General features: G+C 37.2%; 1 protein-coding gene across 1 annotated transcript; it reads right to left on the bottom strand.

The window, feature by feature from the left end:
* Window positions 1–4,043: 4,043 nt before the first annotated feature.
* Window positions 4,044–19,783, bottom strand: CD46 (CD46 molecule). Its single transcript, XM_072425191.1, has 5 exons — window positions 19,674–19,783; window positions 17,349–17,531; window positions 16,531–16,710; window positions 9,786–9,806; window positions 4,044–5,700 (listed from the first exon to the last, which is right to left on the bottom strand). Exons 1-5 carry the CDS (start codon window positions 19,744–19,746, stop codon window positions 5,639–5,641), a joined length of 519 nt encoding a protein of 172 aa, XP_072281292.1. The 5' UTR covers window positions 19,747–19,783; the 3' UTR covers window positions 4,044–5,638.
* Window positions 19,784–21,796: the final 2,013 nt, after the last annotated feature.

The following is a 21,796-nucleotide window of genomic DNA, read 5'->3' as shown; positions in this document are numbered from 1 at the left end:
TGTATGCCGCTTTAAAAAGGAGGCCCCCCATATATCTGCTGCCCCACCCTGGTGAATGATTACCGGGGTACATAGTATCCCTTTCCAATAAAAGGTTAAAATAGCCCCACACCATGCATATGGTGTATGATCATCCATTGTGGGCACTGGCAAAGTGAAAATCGAATGATCATGAGAATTAAGTTTTATTAATTCAGCTGTGCACACTAATATCCGGTCTGTTTGTTTTGCATTTTGCATTATTGATTGTTGGCTGAGGAGGATTTATTAAAGATTTAGGCAGATCTAAGCACTTTATTTTAAGTTATTCAACAGGTACCTATTCCACCTAATCAACCCAAATTAGATCAAATCTTGAATCTGTTTCTACATGTATACCCAGTCCTTGTTCAGTGAGGGTCTGTGTACCTATGATGACATTTTTCCTTCAAAAAAATTACTACATAAGTTGTTTTCCACCCTCTCTGTTCTCACAACCCTGTAATACATGAACCTGCTGCTCAGTTATAGTTTGCCAGACAGACTCTGAGCTTTAGCCAGTTATCTACTCTATTCTAAATTCCAGGTTGTAGTCAAGACAGACTCCGCCAAGTTTCTGTTTTCAGAGATTACTTTTAGTGTTCCTGCCCAACCTCACCTGAAGATTTCTGGCATTCTTGCTTAAAGCTACCAAAGGACTCCTGTTGTTCCTATCCAGCCCTCACTGGTGATTCTCAGGGGGCCTCCTAGTCTCGGCAATCATCTTCTGTCTGTGTAGATCAGGTTGTTCTGAATATTCAAGGGGTCTTACCCATTTGGGTTCCCTAATTCACTATTAGGGACAGGTCATCTTTTGTTGCAAGTCCTTACTGAATTGCTACCAGGATTATTAGTCATGACCCAAATTTCACCTGTCCCACCTTCAAAAAAAAAATCCTACCATGCTCAGTTTTTATTTGTGTGAATAATTATAGTTCTGGTTTAAAGACATACACCTCACTACATATATCCACTTCCTATTGTGTGGTAATTACCCCACCTCCTTGATTGCACACTCTGGGGCAGGGTCCTCTCCTCCTGTGTCACTGTTTGTATTCGTCTGTCATTTGCAACCACTATTTATTGTACAACCCTGCGTAATATGTTGGTTTTTTTTTTCAAATCCAGGAGGGTAAATGTCCTGGCAAAATTTTGCAGGAGATCAATTTTAAAGTGTAAGACCACTAATTTATCAAATTGATTGCAATGCCTCTAAACATCATATTGCCATCAAACATGGTGGACCTCTGGAAACTATTTAATAAAGTGCAAATTTTTTTAGGTATAGGTGGCAATGTTGCTATCCATGGACATTAAATTGCAAAGTCCATGGGGGCAGGTAGGGGGATGTCAGAGGTACCTATGAAAACGTACAACGTGACCAAACTGAAATTTTTTTTTTTAAGCACAGTGGGGGATAATTAGCTAAAGGAATTTCACTTATTAGCTTCCTAGCACTTTCATGAAAAATATTTTTTTATGGTATGAAAGCAACTGGAGATATTACTTAAGTTTTATTTATTGTATTATATATAGTAAGGGTACACTTGGTTAGGGTAAATATCGTAACATAGTAAAAACAAATAAAATAAAATGCCTAGAAGCTGTATTTTCTTTTTTAATCTTGGTTCAGTGTCAGACTGGATATTTTTTTACAAATCCAAAAAAAAAAATATATCCTGCTTGTCACTAATCATAAATCCATCCAATAGTAAGCCATGTGTCCCAGTATGAACAGTATAAACTAAAAATTGGTATACAGAAATTGAAGTCATATAGGAGTCACCTACACCGTTTATATTTTATAGGGTTTTCCTTTCACCCTAAATCAGTGATCTATCATTTGTCATGATTATCAAATCATCAAACGTGCAAAATAAGTACAAACAATCCTGTCTCAAAATAAACATATTGCCAATTATATCTCCATTTCCAGACGCGTTTTGCCCTAAAGGCTTCCTCAGGGGAGTGCGTATTGGTAAAATTAAGATGCAAGGACTGATGCAATGGCTTTGATGTATTAAATGGTAGGATGTATTGGACGAATTTGATAAACTTTGCTGGGTAGTTGTTTGAAATACATATAGATGAGGCAATTGGACTTCTAAATATTTATTGATTACATGTATAACTAGTATATAGCACATAAACATTTTACTCAAATAATACTAAAAGAAATAAAATATATTTACATCTCATATAGAAGTATAACAGTAATTTATTTTAAATCTGAAAAATTAAAATTTTTGACAATTACATTTATTCTAATCAGAGAGCAACAAGTTCATAGTTTGAGAAAGTTGCTTATAATCTTATCCTAGCTGTTTTCCACCTAAACATGGAAATTCATTTACAGAAATGTTAAATTACCAATAATACTTAGAAACAAGGTTAACGCTCTTCCCAAGCATAGGCACAATGGAATGCATGCTTTTTCATCCACACACCATGCAGTCTGAGTAAAACTGAATAAATCAATGAGGGAAAAGATTTGTGTGCCATGGTAAATTACAGACTTATTACCAGCATGCAAAGCTAAGCTGCAGCTTCTAGAGTGTGCAAGAAAGATCTTGGTATATGAATGTATTTACCCATGAGAAGTGGATAAGGGTGGAAATGACTGACTTGTATAAATGTATTGTAAACTTGGGAGAAAAGTTGTTAAATTTAGGGTCAGGCACTTTTTGCACCCGAAAGGAAAAAAAGTTTTAGAGGTTTAGAGCACCCGTTTTTTTTTTTTTTATAGACTGCCTGTGTCCTACTAGAGATATTTATTCACTGCCTCTCCTAGAAATGGAAAACAGGAATGGAGAGGAAATCTTTTTAAAGTGAGGGAAATTCCTGTATTTTAACAACTTTCACAACTCCTTATTCTCAATGGAAGATTTCTTTTCAACCCTTGGTTTGGTTAGTTATATACGATAAAAGCTGTAAAAACAACGCCTTTTATGGGGGTGGATACTTGACAGCAGAGTGGATTTCTACTAAAATATAGATGTATGCCTTCAGGGGGTGTACTGATAAATTAATCCCCTGTCGATTATGGCTGTCTGTATTTTCCCTCACAACCATTCGATTGCCCCATTAATTGCTCATTTCATTGCATAATAAAACGAATGCTCATTCTACCACCTAGTAGCCAAATATCACAAAAGCACAGCAGCTAAATGCTCTCTTATAACACATAAATAGTCAAAAATTGGCCCAATTGGCAAGCAAAACATACACAAACACACCCCGTTGTAAAAAAAAAAAAAAAAAAAAAAATAACATGAATGGCTTTTATAAAAAATACTATTGGTCCACCGTCAGACTGCTTTTGGGGTTTGAATAGCCTTTGATGTGAGGTAAAAATTTTAACTTAGGTCTGCTTTAAGCACCAATCTGCCAAGTCAGATGCTGGAAAACTGGCTTCTATGGCCGCTTTAAAGAAGCACTTCCGTTTCAAAATTCGAGACTACTATATTTGTACACGGGAAGCTTCTTTCTACCCAAACACACCAGCATATTATGTATGTATGTTATAATGATGCTACAGTGTATCGTGTCTAGAGCCACTTCGGCCAAATTATACCCACTGTGTATTTTGATTGTTCACTATCAACAATACTAAAAACCAGTACATTTTTGGGCTTGTCTATTTCTCTATTTTATGTTCCTACTTGTTGTAATTATTTAGCGCTGGCATCTCTGATTTTTGCTAAATTAGGGGTTAAGGCAAAATCCAAATTTTTTTTTTTTACTTTGCTTTTGGAGAAAGACCAGGATGTTTTTTTCCTGTTTGAGCAAAATAATTAAAATATGTTGGCATTATATCAGTTTTAGTAATTGAAAGAATGGTTTGGACTATGACAATGGTATTTATACTAGATATATATTAAAAAATAAACCAAAGTACATAAATTTACCTGAGAATATTTGTAACCTGCTTGTATATTCTGAGGGCACAAAGTGCAACCATCACAGCTAACAAATTACAACAGTAATCACTAGAAACACCAAAAGAATTAACTTTAACAAATATATCAAGGATATTTAAAACATTTATTTAACAAGAAAAAGAAATTAAATCACATGGTCTCAGTATATATTTATCTTTTTCCCCCCATTCTACAAGTTAAAGAATTGCATATGTTTCAGCTGAACCCTAAATGGTCTTTAGTGCATGGTTGATGGCTACAAGTAGACTGCGCTGTTATTCACTTTACATGAGGACACATTGCAAACTGCTGGTGTGACCCCTGTATTAACCCAAGAAAATTTTCCAAATGCTACAGTGTCAGTGGCTTGAAAGATATCTGACTGAAGCTTGCAGTAGGATGACCAAGTTTTATAGAAGGGTGGGAGGTATGTCCTAAAACTTGAGGTAACTCAGCAAGTTAAAGTGTAGAGAAAAAAAGAAAGTACCTTTATGAGGCACAGATCATATCAGAAGACCGGTTTTCAGCTGCTGCTGAAATATAAGACACATTAAAAAGAACTTTATGGCGGTGCAGTTACTACTTCTGTAATAACAGTACCTTGAGGCTTGCCCATACTAGAAGTGTATGACATTTGTGCAGACGGATCTTAAGTCCTGTATTGATTCTTTAAAACAAATAAATAATTCTGATATAGACACAAATCAGTTTTAATTATCATGCACTATGGTTTCACTTTAAATTTTTATCTATATACATATACAGCAAATAAACACACCACTTCTTTTGTGCACCCTGTTCATGCGTATGCAGACACCATTAAGAAGTCAAACGAAAAATTAACCAGATACCATTTTTGAATCTATCCTAAATTTTAAACAGAGGCAGCACAGTAGAGACCCAAAAATTGCTACCTTGGGTATGTGTAAAATAAAGGCTCCATGGGAAGGAATTAAAATGATTTTGTAGCCACTTTCATTCATAATATTGGAAAATAATGCAAATTCAGAGTGTTGTGGTGCATTAATGTGCCTAGTGTCAAGCAACCCATTTTAAACTTAACCTTGCATACCTTATGGATGAAAGCAGTTTTTATATTTGAACTTTGGGCCTGTTATTTGACGATACCTTTTCTACCTGGGGGACTTGATTGAAATTAATTGGGGCCAAGGTTAGCTAAGAGTTAAAATAAAATTAAAAAAATATTTTATTAAATAATTAAACCTTGCATTGTCTCTTTAACTGAAGTCCTTTTACTATTTAATTAACTTCTTCGACATATGAAAGAAAAACTACATACAATGAAATCATTCATTCAAGTGGCAAATTACACACTGATTCACCAAGTAATGCTAAAACAGATTCCTTTGTGCTCAATCTTGTGCATGATGCCTATTAGCCTAAGCAAATCTAAACTGAATCCAGGAGTGTATTTTTAGCTTACAAACACAATACAAGCATAAGCTTTCAAAAATGTAGCTTTTCCAAGATTCATTCAAAGTTTTTTTAAAAATAAAAATATCCAAGTGACAAAATACCATTCTTTGGTTAGTTACTGGGTAATAGATCATTTTTTTTATCTATGAATAGTGCAAACAAAGAGCAGCGTTTTATAGGCACGTCACATTAGGCAGGTTTTAGTGCAGTATTAGCATTCCATCTTATCCAACATGCAGGAAAATTCTTTTGCCGTTTACATTTTAGGCATGATGACCTAATAAATGTCCAAACAACATCAGTGTGAGGATCACTATGCAGTTCCCTTTAAATTAAAAAAAAAAAAGAAAAAAGTTAATTTTATATATACATTGTAATATATAGGGAAATGAAAAAAAGACAACGCCTAACTTGATTAAAATAAGTTACTGCCTTAAATTAATATTTAAATTTAGGCTTGGTCTTGTCACTTATCTCCATCAGTTGTTTAGTCACCTTTCATTTTACCTATCACTTTCTCACCTTAATACAAGTGTCCCAAACAAAGTAATCCTGAAGAATTTTTAAATTTATTGGTCTCCAGTAACTAAGCATACAGATACCCACCCAGAAAGAGGGGTCAATGTTTGCATATAAAATCACCCCAGGTTTTGGGACTGCCAGAGCACTATAAACAAATGTGCCAGCATATATGTAGACATCTGAAGGTCAAAATATAAGTGAATGCATACGTATTATGACTGTCACATCACATCCCATACCTGGTCAATGGCATGGAGGCATCTGTAACCCTCACCACAACCTATTTTCAAACTGCCTCAGGTGCCTAACCCCCACTCACTCTAGAATAACATCTCCAGATAAAGCTGCCTATCAGTTCAACCACACTCTTTGGCTCTAGAAAAAGTTGCCCCTGCCACCTTCCCGTACCCGTCTTGCTAACACCCAACCTTGGCACAAAAATCACACCAAACATCTACATAAGACTGCTCATGCAGGCTGAGCAGTAATCCTGGCTCATGGAGGAAAATACGACTGCAAATTATCAGCAGTACTGCCATGTTTATGGATGCCTAACAAAGGTGTCTGATGTAGGAGGAATGTGAGTCAGGACTGCCTGTCCTGGTTTATTGCCCAGCAGTCTTACTTTATACTATCAAGGAATATTTCAAGTTTGACCTTGGATAACTTTAGGAAGCAATGCTGTTGCAAAATTTTGGAATACCTCTTACCCCTGTGTACTGCACAAAAAGCTTAGAGTCTGCTAAGCATACCAAGCAACCCAAAACTATGTGGATAACCCAATAATGGGACTAATATTAAAAGTGATGATAAATGGTGGATTGAATACTTTTGCTCATTTCATGCCTATGCATTGCCACAATTGTTTTTGTTTATGTGTTTTTAGGGTCCCCAATTTTTTGCTTTTATTGTCTAGGAGAAACCATTTGTTTAAAGAACCATAATATAATTAAAGACCTGGAGACCTGTCATCATCGCACTATGCTGCTCTCCCTATTTACTAATTGCTGGATGGGGATAAAAGGACTTTCAAAGGTAAAATGGGAAGGGTTTTTTTTTAATAAAGATCATTAAAAAGAAGAACTAAAAATCTCTCAGTCTTTTACCTATGAAATGTAAAAGACCATTTTTAATATACAAGATCACTTGTCAAAAATAGTATTAAAACCTTATTCTAGTTTTTATTATAATATTTATATATATATATATATATGACAAAGAATCTGTAAAAAAAACATTAAGATTCTCTTAAGACATTCACTTTTAAGCTTTCTTAAACACATGCTTTAAATTATCAAAAATAAATATACAACAGTATATATAGATTAAAAAAGTGTACACATCATGTTAAAGTGCCAGGTTTCAGTGATAAAAAATGAGACCACAAAATTTTAAAACTTTTCCCACCTTTAATCTAATAATTGTACAGGGTCACAATACCCTGTACAATCCAATTGAAAAACAAATGTTTGGGGAAAAAAAATTAAAATATTTGATATGATTTTTGCAAAAGGTGTGCAAACACTTTGTTAAAGCACCTTTTGATTCAATTACAGCATTCAGTCTTCTTGGGTAGGAGTCAGCACGGTACATCTTGACTCCAAATCTGTCAGACTGGATCTCTTGTGCACAACCCTCTTCAGGTAACAGATTTTCTATTAGATTTAGGTCCGGTTAATTTCAAAACTTTAATTTTCATCTAGTGAAGCCATTCTTCTGTTGATTTGGATCCCACCTTGGGGTCATTGTTGTGTTGAAGGGCGAATTTCTTCTTCATCTTCAGCTTTCTATCAGACACCTGAAGGTTTTGGGCCAAAAGTCAATGGCATTAGGAACTGTTCATTATTCCCTGTACCTTGACTAAAGCCACAGTTTCAGCTGAAGAAAAGCACCCACAAAAGCATGATACTACCTATATACCATGCTTCACTGTGAGAATTGTGTTCGCTTGCTGATGCAAATTTTTTTTGCAACAAACATACCTTTTGGAAATGAGACGAAGGTTGAACATCTTTGTCACCTCAGACCATACCACATTTACCTCGATTTTTGATTTTTTTTTTTTTGCAATTTTTAGTTGGGCCTGTCTGTTTTTCTTTGTAGGAAAAAACTTCAGACTTGCAACCCTCCCCATAGCACAGATATAAGGGGAAAATGGTTTATTGTTGTCAAATGCAGTACTGCATTTTGGAGGATGTCCAGTTCTTTGCAAAATTACAGTTGTCCTATATTTTTTCTTCACTCTGTTCTATGGTATATCCAATACTGTGGAAATTATTCTGTACCCTTCTCCTGACTGATACCTTAAAATGAGATCCTTTTGATGATTTGTAAGCTCTCTGGCAACCATGGCTTTTGCTGTAACAGGCAGCTGTGTAAATGTCAGGAAAATCGTACCAGTACAGCAGAACCTAATTTTGGGTCTTTCAATCTCTTTAATTGATGGCATGTGTATACCTAGGAAGAATGAATGCTGCAACGTATTACATATATATAGTATGTCCTTCCTACCCCGCCATTGCTAATTTTCACTTTTGAAGTCCACTTTGTCTGTCTTTTCTACCCCCTACCCCTCATAGTTGCTGATGTCTACCGCCCACCTGGCCCTGCATCACAATTTTCGGATAAATTTGTCTCTTGGATCCCACACATTCTTTGCCATGACCTGCCCACCCTCAACCTTGGTGACTTTAATGTTGCAATGGATAAACCCAACCATTCTTCCTCAGCCAAACTACTCTCCATTTCCTCTTCCTTTGGACCTACACAGCACATAAACGGCCCAACACACATCACCAGACTCTGCAACCTCATCCTTCCTGACAACCCGCCATTTGTCCTTTCTGATCACAACCTTATCACCTTCAACCTATCGAACTCTTGCCCTACTTCCCAGACCTAGTCAATGACAGAGATATACCCGTAACCTTGACCACAACCTATTCTCAAACTGCCTTATGTCCCTAACCCCACCCTCCCTAAAGCTGGATAAAGATGCCACTCAGTTCAACCACACTCTTTCTCTGGCTATGGATAAAGCTGCCCCTGCCACCTTCTGCTACCCCCGTCCTGCTAACCCCCGACCCTGGCACAACAACCACACACCTCTACAAAAGACTGTTCTTGCAGCTGAGCAAAAGGGGAGGAAATCTGGCCTCAGCAGGGACTTCATAGGCTACAAAGCCAAGCTACAAAACTTTTAACACTGAGCACACTGTCACCAAGCAAAATAATTTCTGCTTCAGAGATAAAATCAGACATGATGTCTCTGCTCCCCAGGCCACTCAAACCATATCCACCCCTTCCACCTGTAAATCATCACTGGCCTCCCTCACCCCTGTTACTGTGTATGAAGTTTCCTCTCTTGTCCCATCATCTCCATCTACTACCTGTCCGCTTGATCATCTCCTCCTCATGTGTCACTGTCTGTATGCGTCTGTCATTAGCAACCCCTATTTAATGTACAGCGCTGCATAATATGTTGGCGCTATATAAATCCTGTTTAATAATAATAATGATAATGATAAGATGGTTCAACAAAGTATTAGTTTAAGTATGTGCAAACGTATGCAACCAGCCTACAGAAATTTTTTTATATGTTTTTACCTTAACAGATGTGTTAATGGACAGATTTTAATGCAATTATACAGGTTATAGGTCACATTAAAGGTGGGAAAACAACTTTTTGTGATCTCATTTTTTCACTTCACAACAACCTGCCATTTTACCAGGGGTGTGTACATGTTTTATATCCACTGTATCTGTTCATTAGTTCTCTGTAAAATTTCCATGCAGTATATATAATAAGCATGAAAAGAAGTTGATTATTGAAGACATTCAGTCTTTAACATTTAAGCAATGAACATTCAAAACATTTTAGTTTCTTACCCATAACTGCTGGAACATTTGCTGAAAGACAAAAAGAATATAAAATTAAATTATTAATTCAATACACTAAATAGGATTAAAAAAAAGAATCATTGCATAATTTCCCATAAACCCAAATAAAGAATTCAGTAAACATCTTCCAAGTAGAAGAGAAAAAACAAACAACTACAGATAGGAAAATCCATGTTCTGAGTCAACGTCTTTTTACAACGTTGCCAACATAAAACACCCTCCTCTTCCACTTCCAAAATCATGACATGAAAGAGGTGACAATATTAGCAGGAGACTAGCATGATAATTGGCTTTGGTGGACCAGTCGTCGGGGTTGGTACCAGCTGGGAGGAAGATCACAAGCCTGGATTAGGAAATTACCAGTGTTGTAAGCCTAATGCCTAGGTGGACAGAGTTGGTCCATCATCTTAATGCAAATCTTTGTACTAATGTTTCAACAATATAGAGTATACGCACTAGGCAGCCATATTTGCTAATTACAAGTGAAGGCGCTGCTTCCATTTATTAAGGTTTAACAATGTAGCAGCATGCTGGGCATCCTAATTGCATGATTACCAGAAATAATCTGTTGAAAAAATGCCGTTAGTCTCAAATGACCTAAATAATTTTAATGCCCCAACAGACTGCATGCTTCTTAAAGTAAGGGACATTAGAGAACCCAAATATTGCAATTTTGTACTAATATATGTCGCATTGACTTTTGTGGAATGTGATTGCTTCAATGCTAATTTTTAGTGAACAAACATGCACATCTGTCTTCTGTGGGGTTCATACGAAAACAGACTTATATTACATTGTAAGAGCATCTTTATTGAGATTTGGGATTCCCAGCTTCAACAGAATTTTGCTAAATAGCCAATAACCTAATCTTTAGGCACTGTGGGCATTTAGGTTTAAGTACTTTATCCATGTATATTATTCAAGTACAAAACTCCCTAATATCTCAACTTCCAGTTTAGGCTGCTCCCTAACCCAGTCCAGGAAAATGTAGCCTTCATACGAAATCGGACAGTACACACTAAGCGTTACCATGTCTAACCATGCCGATGTCTTGTCAATAGTCCCACCTTTTACACAAACCTAGACTAAGTTACACAAATCTTTCTACCTGATTAAATGGAAAATTTTTACTTCTGATCTCCAAGACACACTGCTATGTTGCATTACACACCTAAAAATGGAACAATTTGAATGGAACCCAGACACACTAGGTGTTACAAAAGATCACACAACGTTAACTGCATTTTCAAAAAAAAAAAAAAAAAAAACACTTTTTGGTGAACTGGTTACCATAATGCAATGTGGTTATGTACTAATGCAGCATACCATCATGAATAGGGCACACCGATAGATACAGAGACTTAGAAATACTCTTCTATACATACACTCATATGAAGCCTATTCCTCCTTTTTTTCTTTCACAGGAAAGAAGTAGGGAAGTAAAGTACTGCACGACAGTCTAATCATAGGAAAACCAGTTACAAGTTAGCCAGTGATTGCCAACATGGTTAAGGCTCAGAAGACCCTGGTACATAGTAATCATTACAGCAATACAAGAAAGAAGGGGTACAAATTGGTGACGGGTGCAAACCAAATATAATGTAAGTTAAATGTAAATTAGTCTGTAGTCAAATGAGGAAGGTAGAAACTTATTGACCCCATAGGGACAAGACTGTAATAAATCTTGCTATTGTGTCTGTGATTTGGGCTGCAAATTTTTTCAAGGTCAAGGTACAGGACACATGTGTGTTTACTTCAGAGTAGGAAAGGTAGGAGCTAGGCATGAGCAATAGTTTGTTTAGCAGTATGCAATACATAACCAAGCAGTCGAAATTAATTATTAGTGAGAATCTTGGGTAAGTAAAGCAATTGCAGGATCACAGGGAATATGACAAGGGTTCAAAGATGCCTATACATTTTAGGCCAAAATTGAGTAAAGTACTTGGAAGTTGGCATCCACGAAAAAACAGGGATGAGATATCTGGGTGTAATTTAGAAAGTAGGTATGGCACATTATACCAGCAGGAAAGCAATCTGAAGTTGGTTTCTTGCAACCAGACATTGAGTGAAAATAATTGGCTACAAATGTGGCCTACCAGGTCCTTCTCCCAGCCACGCACATAATCTGGATGTGACATCAGGGAAATGTAATGGGGGTTCACGGCTTGCTGCCCTATTTCATATCCAGGAAGGTCTCAAGCCCATTTAAAGGGTCTGGTTTCAAAACCGGGAAGGGACCCCCACACGTTAAACTCCCCCCCCTGTAAGAAGTGGAATTTTTATTGAGGTCTTGGTAATTATTTTTGTGCTTTTGTTATGTTTTGTAGATGATTGAATTATGTTGAAACTAGTTGTACCCTTATCAGTAAACTAATGTCTGCTTCCCCCTTTTTTGCCTTGAAACTCTCCCTTTCCTCCCTTCGGCCATTTATCTGTTCTCCTGACATGAATATATGGTTCTAAGAGAACCGCAAGGACACTTGTCATGTCTGCTAGTTGTCTGTAGTCATGTGATCATGCATTGATCATGCCTTTGAACTTGTATATAAGTTTGGAGAGTGATTTAACTACGCACTTGAGTTGTGTGCATTACTACGTGCTTGAGTTGTGTGTTACTCGCTCTCCCAGCGCTGCTAAAAACAGAAGCCTTCAGAGACGGATAACTGGTCTGGGACCAGCAGAAGATTGCCATAACAATTTGGCGTCAGAAGTGGGATATCTATCTACCTAACTTAAAAGGACCAGGATCGGGTGGAAATTTTTTTTTCTACCTCCCTCCCCCTCCCCTGTGTCCCTGTAGATATCTTACAAATCTAAGCACTGTGCCAGTGTAGACTCCCTCATTGAAGAACTGGGTCCTTAGTTCAATAAAAGATTTCCCAAATTTGTGCACACTGGTGGCCTCTGTTTTATTTCATTCATAGAGTATAAGATCTTTGGTGTCAATAATTTAGAAGGGTAAAGCTACGTACACACTTCCAATTATTATCGTCGGAAAACGAACGACGAACGTTCCTGCACGATATACACGAACGATCGTATAGCACCGATCCTGCACATAGAGGTAACGACACGATCGTTCGTAGATATTGTACACAGTACACACTAAGCGTTACCATGTCTAACCATGCAGATGTCTTGTCAATAGTCCCACCTTTTACACAAACCTAGACTAAGTTACACAAATCTTTCCACCCGATTAAATGGAAACTGAAAAGGCACTGGTGGCCTCTGTTTTATTTCATTCATAGAGTAAGATCTTTGGTGTCAATAATTTAGAAGGGTAAGAAATATTGTATATAAGATAAGTTTGTGTACTAATCCGGTTACCAAGGCGAAGTTGGGTCAATCCTCACTGCTCTGGTTGCCTCGGGCAAGCAGTAACGTGACCTAAGCTATGTTTTGGTAGGCGGTTCTGGGAACAGGACGTCAGCGAGCACTGCAGCTACCAACTGAACTAACAATAACTGTGTACAACTGTATGATATTTATACTGCAACTATGGTGAATACCCAGGGTAAGGGGAACTCCACACAAGAGGAACAGCGCCCAGATCCACATAAAAAACATGTAAGGAAACGCATTAAAATCAGACAGAAACAAAAACCCATAACCATGTCACCCAGTGATGAGAATATTCCACGGGCAACTCCTGATTGATTTCGTTAACCGCAGCGCAGGAGACTATTACACTGACCCTTTTACATTTGCAAACTGGCACTGAAAACTTGAAATGCCCTGACCCCTTACCACTGGAAGGATCATTTTCTAAATTCCATATTAGCTGTATCTTAGGAATGTGAGAATGTAAATAACAAGTAAAAAATATATATAACCTGTCTCCCAAAAGTTCATAACTCCAATGACCATACATGGTGCAGAACAAAGGAGATTGTCCTACAAGTGCACATTTTTGGTAACTGCACTGATATGTTACATTATCTAGGTATAAATATGCTTCCTTAATAGGGTAAAATGATCAATCTGTAATGTGATATAGAGGCATGCACAGAGATAATCACTTCCGGAGATATTATAGGAAACTCAAGGAAATTTTCCTGTAATGTGGTGTTATGTATATCCTCTTTTGCTAGAACAAAATATGTGATTTTTTTCTCAATGCTAACGTTTCAATAAAGCAGACCTAAAATCAAGCCTTTTTTTAAGGGAAAAAAAAAAAAAAAAGATGCCCAACCCAGGTGTCTGATGTGATGTGAAATATAGCTCAATAATATTTAACGTGAGATTGCACATTGCACAGACACCTTGCACTACAAGACTATAGTGACGCGAAAGCTACAACTCACCTGTCATAAGAGAATGACTTGCTGCACAGGAAACCCAGCACTGCTCACCTCAGACTGCCACCTTCTCACACCCCATGGAGCCTTTTCACACTGAAACACATCCTCAGCATCCCTATAGATGTGGCTTCTAAGAAACAGCAGGGAGAGGTAAGGCAATGCCTGATGATTTTGTGCAAGGTCCCTTGAAGAGGGTGGAACGGCACTGCAGCTGTTCCTCTCCCTGAATGATCCCGGCATCAGTTACGAGGCTGCAGAATGGAGGGGGGATGCCAGACGCCTGCCTTCCAAGGGCCCCCCTTGGAAGCACGGGCAGGTTGTATTTGGACCATAAGACGCACTCTCATTCCCCCTCCCAAAAGTGGGGGGAGAAAAGTGCGTCTTTTAGTCTGAAAAATACGGTAGTTTAAGGGTGCGCAAACTTATGCAACATTTTTTATAAATTTTTACCTTCTCAGATGTGTTTGTTTTTTAAGCCCCTTGACGGTGATCCGGAGTGTGGCTGGTGAATTTTATATACCATCAAGCGGTAACCCCGAGCCACACTCGGGGTAGCAAAAAAGGAGAGGGAAAGAAAAGAGAAACAAAGGGTACAAACCAAATAGGATCGACCCATGGGGACCAGACTTTAGAAAAACTAGCCCTGGCGTCTGCGATTTGGACTGTAAATTTTTCCAAGGTCAAGGACCAAGACACACGTCCCTTCACTTCAAAGTAGAATGAGAAAGGTAAGAGCCAGGCATGAGCAATAGTTTGTTTGGCAGTAGTCAATACATGACCAAGCATTTGAAATAGATTATTAATGAGAGTCCCGGGTTTAAGGTTGAGTAAAGCAATTGCAGGATCCCTGGGATTATGCCAAGGGTTCAAAGATGCTAAAAGCCTATAAATTTTGGATCAGAAATCGAGACACTATGGGGCATTGCCACCAAGTATGTAGTAAAGTACTTGACAGTTGGCATTTACGAAAACACAGGGGTGAAATATATGGGTGAAATTTAGAAAGTAGGTTTGGCACATTATACCAGTGTATAGTGCAATTCGAAGTTGGTTTCTTGCGGCCAAAGATAAAATAAACATTGAGTGAATATAATTGGCTAACAAGTCCTGCTCATCGGCCAAAGATAAACCCAGGTCCTTCTCCCAGCCACGCACATAACTTGGAGCCATAAAATCTGAAAGGGACCCCTTCACGTTTATTTTTTTTTTTTCTTCGTTTTAGGTTGAACATTTAAAATGCCTGCACCACAAATGACGCACCACCCCCTTGTGTCTTGATCGCTGCGACAGAATGGAAGCGCAGAGGTTCCCAGGATACCTACGTCCCGCATCCTGGGAGGCTCTGGCTGCTCTTTCTGCACAGGGAGAAAACAAAATGCAAAACTCATGCATGCACAGTGAGATCTGCATTTTTTTCTCCATTTTTATTAATCTATTTGAGTGACGTGTAAGAAGAACTCGAAAGGTTACTCGAAAGAAGATGACGGCACCCACTTCCTTTGCACTGGGCCGAAGATGGATACCCGAACAACCCATGACCCATTTCAAAAAACCTTCAATAGATCTTTAGGAATAAAAGTGTGATTTTTTTTTAACTTTAGTTTCGCTTTAATGGATATAATAATTGAAATTATTATTCCTTGTGACTGACATGTTTTTGGTGTACCGTCAACTTTAATATTAATTGATTTGCATTATAATCGATTTTCCAGTTTTATCTAATATCAAAACAATATCTAATACCTCCCCAACAATAAAGTTCCAGTGACCCACAAGATATTATACAACTATGCGCATATGTACATAACGCTCATGCCTAGGCTAGAACATCTCTTTATATAGCACCTGTAGCTACCTTTCCCAATTTTAAAAAAATAATTATTTATTGTAAAGCAAATTTTATTCTGTTGACGTCATTGCCACGTCTAAAAACAGCATGTTCAGGTGCCTGTGACGACTGTACTTATTTTGCAGGCAGAAAATATATGAAAGGGTTTGGTTGGGGATATTGCAGATCAGAGGGACTGGCCTGGATGACAGCTCTGATTGTGATGTTTTCAGATGGACAGTTAGTGCCATGACTATAAAGTTTTTAAGTGCTGCAAAAGACATCAGCCCTATATAAAAGCATAAAAACACTTGTCAAATGACACTTGTAGTCTAACTGCCTGGAAATAAGGCAGGATCAAAAAGGCTAAAAAACTTGATCTGTGGAACAAACAGGAAGTGACGTAGAATAATTCAGATACAGCAGAGGAATTTTTTCAAAAGAGCCAAAAGTAGGATATGGATGGAGCACAGATACAGTAAATTTACAGCAATACTGTAATAGATTTGTACAAATTATAAGCTTAGAGTGTGATCTAACACAATACATTCAACAGCACTCATTAACATTGTATTAAAAGCTTTAACATGGTGCAACTTACAGTAACATGTAGGTAATGGAGGTTCCCACTGGCTTCTGACATTGCATTTTACCAAACCAGAGCCGTTCATTGTAAATTTTGGTAAACACTCAAATCTGACAGCATTATTAAAATAGTATGGACCAGTAAATCCAGATAATTTTACTGCATTGTCAACATTAGGACTTGAACATTCAACAACTGTAAATAAAAAAAATACAATCCGTTAAAAAAAAAAATCCACATAATATCATATCCCAAAGATTTACCAAATACTGGAATTACAAAATTTGAAAGGCTTACCTGTTTTGAAAATTATGGAATCAGAGTTCAACTATACAAATATACAATGGTATCCCAGTACAAAATGTTAATAGGAAAAGCTGCTGAAGTTCAGCTTTAAATATCCAAGAAAAAAATACATTTAGTACTAATAACCTCTAATGATTTCCAAACTAACCTATTTTATTAGGAAAGGTAGTAATTAAATACTTTGGTTGCCCATTTACATAACAAAGGATTGTCATATTGCCAAGTGCAGTAAAATAAAAAAAAAAACACCAAAACTAGTGTTAATGACCAGCAATCACTACTGTTTACTGGCAGTTTTACTACTACCACCTCATTCATAAAGGGGCAAAAAGCATGATCATCACTTTCAGATAGCATTTAAGTTTTGCTATTAAAAAGTTACAGCAAAAGAAAAAAACATAAGAATGCTTTTCTGTTATCAAAATGTCACTCCTTCATAAAGGTGAGATGTAATAAAATAAATTCATTTTCTAAAACTTTAATCTTTCGTAGAATGCAAACAAGTAAAAAAAATGTAATGCACCTACCAACACACTCAGGAGGTTTAGAACTCCAATTTCCATGAACGGTGCAGGACACAGATGATTCTCCTATAAGTGCAAACCTTTTGCTACTGCACTGGTATGTTACAGTGTTTTGGTATTCATATTCTTCTTTATTAGGGTAGAATGATCCATCTGCAATGGGATATGGAGGAATGCAACTCTGAACTGCAGAAACAAAAAGACAACTAAAAATGAGATGACTGCAACAAAAGAGGTGTACATTTATTATATATTTATTGTTTTTTAAATTTTGTTCCACAGCGGAGTAAAGGATACAACACAATAAAATATATTCAAGGTAGCTAAGGCATTATCAGTCAATTCAAGGAGTGATTAACAAATTGCATTGTCAAGGTCTGTCAAATAAACTGAGGTGTGCTGGAGGATCATTAGCAAGTAGCCTCAGCACATACCAAGAAGCACAATACACAATACTCTGCTTCATCTGTAAAAGGTAAAGTGTCTATGAGGAATCCCCAAACTTAGAAAAGAATCAGCACGTACTTTGGGTAATTTTTCAAAAAGGTTCCCAGGTCAGTTTTTAATGTCAAAGATCCAGCTAGAAGAGATATGCTGAATGTGCGAATTACCGCAAAAAGGTAGAAAAAAATGATAAAGTATAAAAAGGGGGGGAATGCAGGTATAAAGTCCTAGAAAGTTATTTCATGAGTTCCCCGTTTTAAAAGCTGGAGAAACACTGTTCTATAGCAGCAAATGCTGATACGCTGCTCTGGCTGGTGTGCTCCCGAGTGGGGTTTGGAGAAGGAATTAGGGGTGCGCAACGGCCAGAGCCGCGGACCAGGTCTCCCTTGCGAAGTGCAGGCTCAGGACAGTGGGTGGGTTGTCTTTGGATACAACCTGCCCACTCACTCATCAGAGGCTCAGACCTGTGAAGGGGGAGTGAGCAGGTTCTGGCATCATGACGCCACTATGGGGGAAGTTTTTCCCCCTTTGAGTGACACCCGGCTCCCCACACATGCGCGGTCCAAAGCCAGTAAATTTAGTGGTCTGTGGGTCCGAAGAGGTTGGCCACCACTGTTCTACAGAATAGCTGCTTGAGTCCCATTAGGTAACACAGAGGAAATTCAGAAGTATTCAAAAAGGCAATCACTAAAAATTATTAAGAATATGGAAAACATTTCTATCTCAAATCTTAAAAAAGGGATTTATTCTTTACTTAAGGTTGGTAGCCAAGCCACAATCCAAATAGTAATCCAAATTACTACTCCCCCACAGACTGTCTGTTTAGCAGCTTGCAGCATCCCCAGAATACCTTTAGACATACTCATTAAGCCAATTTCAACATCCCCAGAACACTATGTGCAGCTGGAGAGGATTAGAGAATGTCCTACAGCCAATGACAAGATTGGTTACTGGTCATGACTCTGTCCTGCCATTGGCTGCTATTCTTTTTTAAACTAGAATGTCTCGGTCAGACTCTGATTGCTGGATCCTCAGTGTGTTATCTGTTATTCTGCCAGCATGCTCCCGGTTCTGTTCTGGATTTTGACCTCGGTTTGACCTAGACTTGTCTTGTCTGTGATTACCACCTGTTCTGACCTCAGCATGTTACATGACCTTGCCATGTTTGCCTACAGTTGCCTCCAGCATAACAGGTCCCTTCTCCAACGAGGAGCTGTTTTCAAGTGACCACAAGTGGGGCAATTAACTGACCACTAATCAAGATAAGTAGGCAAGAGTTTATATCCCCATCCTAATTTCCAGGATGCATTTCAGGTGAGACAGTTACACCTGATCATACCCAGGCTTCTTTAGCTCCCCCACCTGGCCAAGAAGCTCACTGTCATTCAGCCTGGTACTTCAACCCCACTTTCAGGTCCAAAAGGAAGACTGTCTGACTAACAGAAAAATACTCTGCATAACCTGTATCTGGGGCAAATATACCCGTCATTCTTGATGAAACCCTGTGATTTCTTTGGCCAGCTGTTACAATATATATATATATATATATATATATAAATAAATCATTCTCTGCTTTAATCACACATAGGTTAGTGCAACTAGTTACTGGCTTAGTAGAATCTGGACTGGACAGATACACTTATTTATGTCATTTTACACACATGTAATCTCAATTTAACTAATGCTGTGATGATAACAGGCTGACTAAGTGTTTTCATAAAAATAAAGAGGGAGTATACTTTTTAGTTCATTTTTTATTCACAATATACTATGATTGAAGGTTTATGAAAAAATGAAAAAATGAAATGAAAACTTTAGGAGGGCCTAAAGGCGATGTAAGTAAATAAAAATATGTGCAAAAGATATTAAAGTGCACAAACTTACTTTCACATACTGGAGCTTCATTACTCCAAGTATTATCAGGCAGGCATTCTCTGTAATTCCTCCGGGATATCATTTTATATCTAGTAAATAAATAAAATACAGGAGAAATCAATATTGAAGCTGCTACTTGTTAAAGCCAAGCAATTGACTACAGACAACAGAATATATCTGGGGAATGCATTCAATAAAAATGCATTTTTCCAAATATTAGAGCACAATTTCTTGGAACTCTCTTTCTGTCAATCCTAGACCCCACTTAATTACACTTCTGTAGACAAAAACCACCAGATTCCTTTACTTGAAAATGCACACCTATTAAAGCAAACTTACACTGTGACAAAGTTCTTGTACCAAAGAGCATGCATGGCATACCTATTTTCAGCACGAATACCTCTGTGCCATGGCAATAAAATAACTCACAACAGTATGGAAGCCAGAAAATGCTCCAAAAAAGATTTTTCCTAGAGGACTTGCCTGTTTCACGAGAAGCAACCCCAAAAATATAATTTAAATAACTAGGAAAGACATAAAAGTTTTTTTCCCCATGAAAAACTGCCAGGCAAATGGAAAAAGCTTTAACTCCATTCCATAGTACTATGGATTTACCTTACCTTTTCAGTTGTGCCCCCTATATAAGCTGCTATTTGAGGCCAATTGTGCCCATTTGATAAACTTAGTCTCTGTCCCATCCCCACCAAGTTATATAATCTTTTTCACATTTTTCAAGCATAATTAGTGAAATTCTTTTATTCAATCTGAATATTGACAATGCATTTGTATCTAATGTAACCAGAATGGAGACACTTTAATAATCAATGTCCACAAAGCCAGGACATTTCAATGTTTAGAAGGCCTGGAGGGAGACAAGCAGGGCCACCACTTCTAGGATAGAATATATTAATACACTAATAGGATATTAGATAAAAATTTCAACTAACAATTTCTACTTGGTACATGCAAATCACTAAAAAAAAAATAGGGAAAACCTATACATGGGAGCTTTTGGTGACACTCATATTTAGGAGCGTTCCAACTTTAGTGATTTGCATTCTCTCAAGAAAAAGATGTCACTCAAGTGTTGGCCCTTTTTCTTGATTATTCTGAACATATTCCACTGTGATTGCCAAAAGATGCATGGTAAAAGAAAACCCCCCTAAAATTAAATAACATAAAGCTGATGACTGGACACTGGTCTTAAATGTCAGCCTTCTCTTTTCTTTTATATTTGGACAGAATTTGGGACTGTTGCTCATAATGTATGTTTAATAATTTAAGATACAAATATTGGGGTTAAAATTAAGAACATTTATTTCTTGACCATTAAGCCTTTATCTCTACTTGATTTATATGCTGACTGTGACTGTTAAAATTATGTGGACTGTTACCTCTTGCATTTGTATCTAGTGCCTAGCAAATCATCATTTACAGTTTCTAGTTTTTAACTATAATCATTTGTACTCTCTCGTTACTACCTATTGACCAGGGCAGTACTGTTAAGTATGCTGGTGTTGTCAAATGAAATTTTTTTTTTTTTTAAGTTTCTATCATTTTTCAGAATATGATATTCAAGTTCCTTGGGCCGAAAAGGAATGATGTGAAACTTAATTTTTACTTTTGTACTTATTAAAAACCATTGAGACATATTTGCTTTATAAAAAGCCTTTAAAACATCTCAGTTTTATTATTTGGAATATCAATAATTAGGTTGTGTAGTGGGTTTCTTTCTTCAATAGGCAGTGCAAGATGCAGAGCTACTACATTTTATCACTAAACTGGTAATTAGTACTGCAGAACATGCAGTTGCAGGATATCCATGCTGCAAATACTAAAAAGGTCACCCTGGCCTCTATCTTAGGGTGACAGATGCCAATCTCCACCAAAATTTAAAAAGACCTTTGTAAGTGCTGCAATATAGATCTTTAAATTCTGCTTTAGTGGTTAAATCGACCATAAGTTAAGGTGATCCAACTTGGCTCCTTAAAGATGCCTATAAGTCTCTAGCTTTAGTACTTAACAAAAGTTTTGTAGACCACTTGAGGTGTGTTTGGTGTTAAACCTTTATATCTATGAATGTCTGAGTGAAAAAGAATATATATATATATATATATATATATATATATATA

Source organism: Pyxicephalus adspersus, chromosome 1 (assembly GCF_032062135.1).
Source record: "Pyxicephalus adspersus chromosome 1, UCB_Pads_2.0, whole genome shotgun sequence".
Taxonomy (NCBI): Eukaryota; Metazoa; Chordata; class Amphibia; order Anura; family Pyxicephalidae; genus Pyxicephalus; species Pyxicephalus adspersus.
Note: the sequence above shows the minus strand (reverse complement) of the source record. Positions and strands in the feature narration are given on the sequence as shown.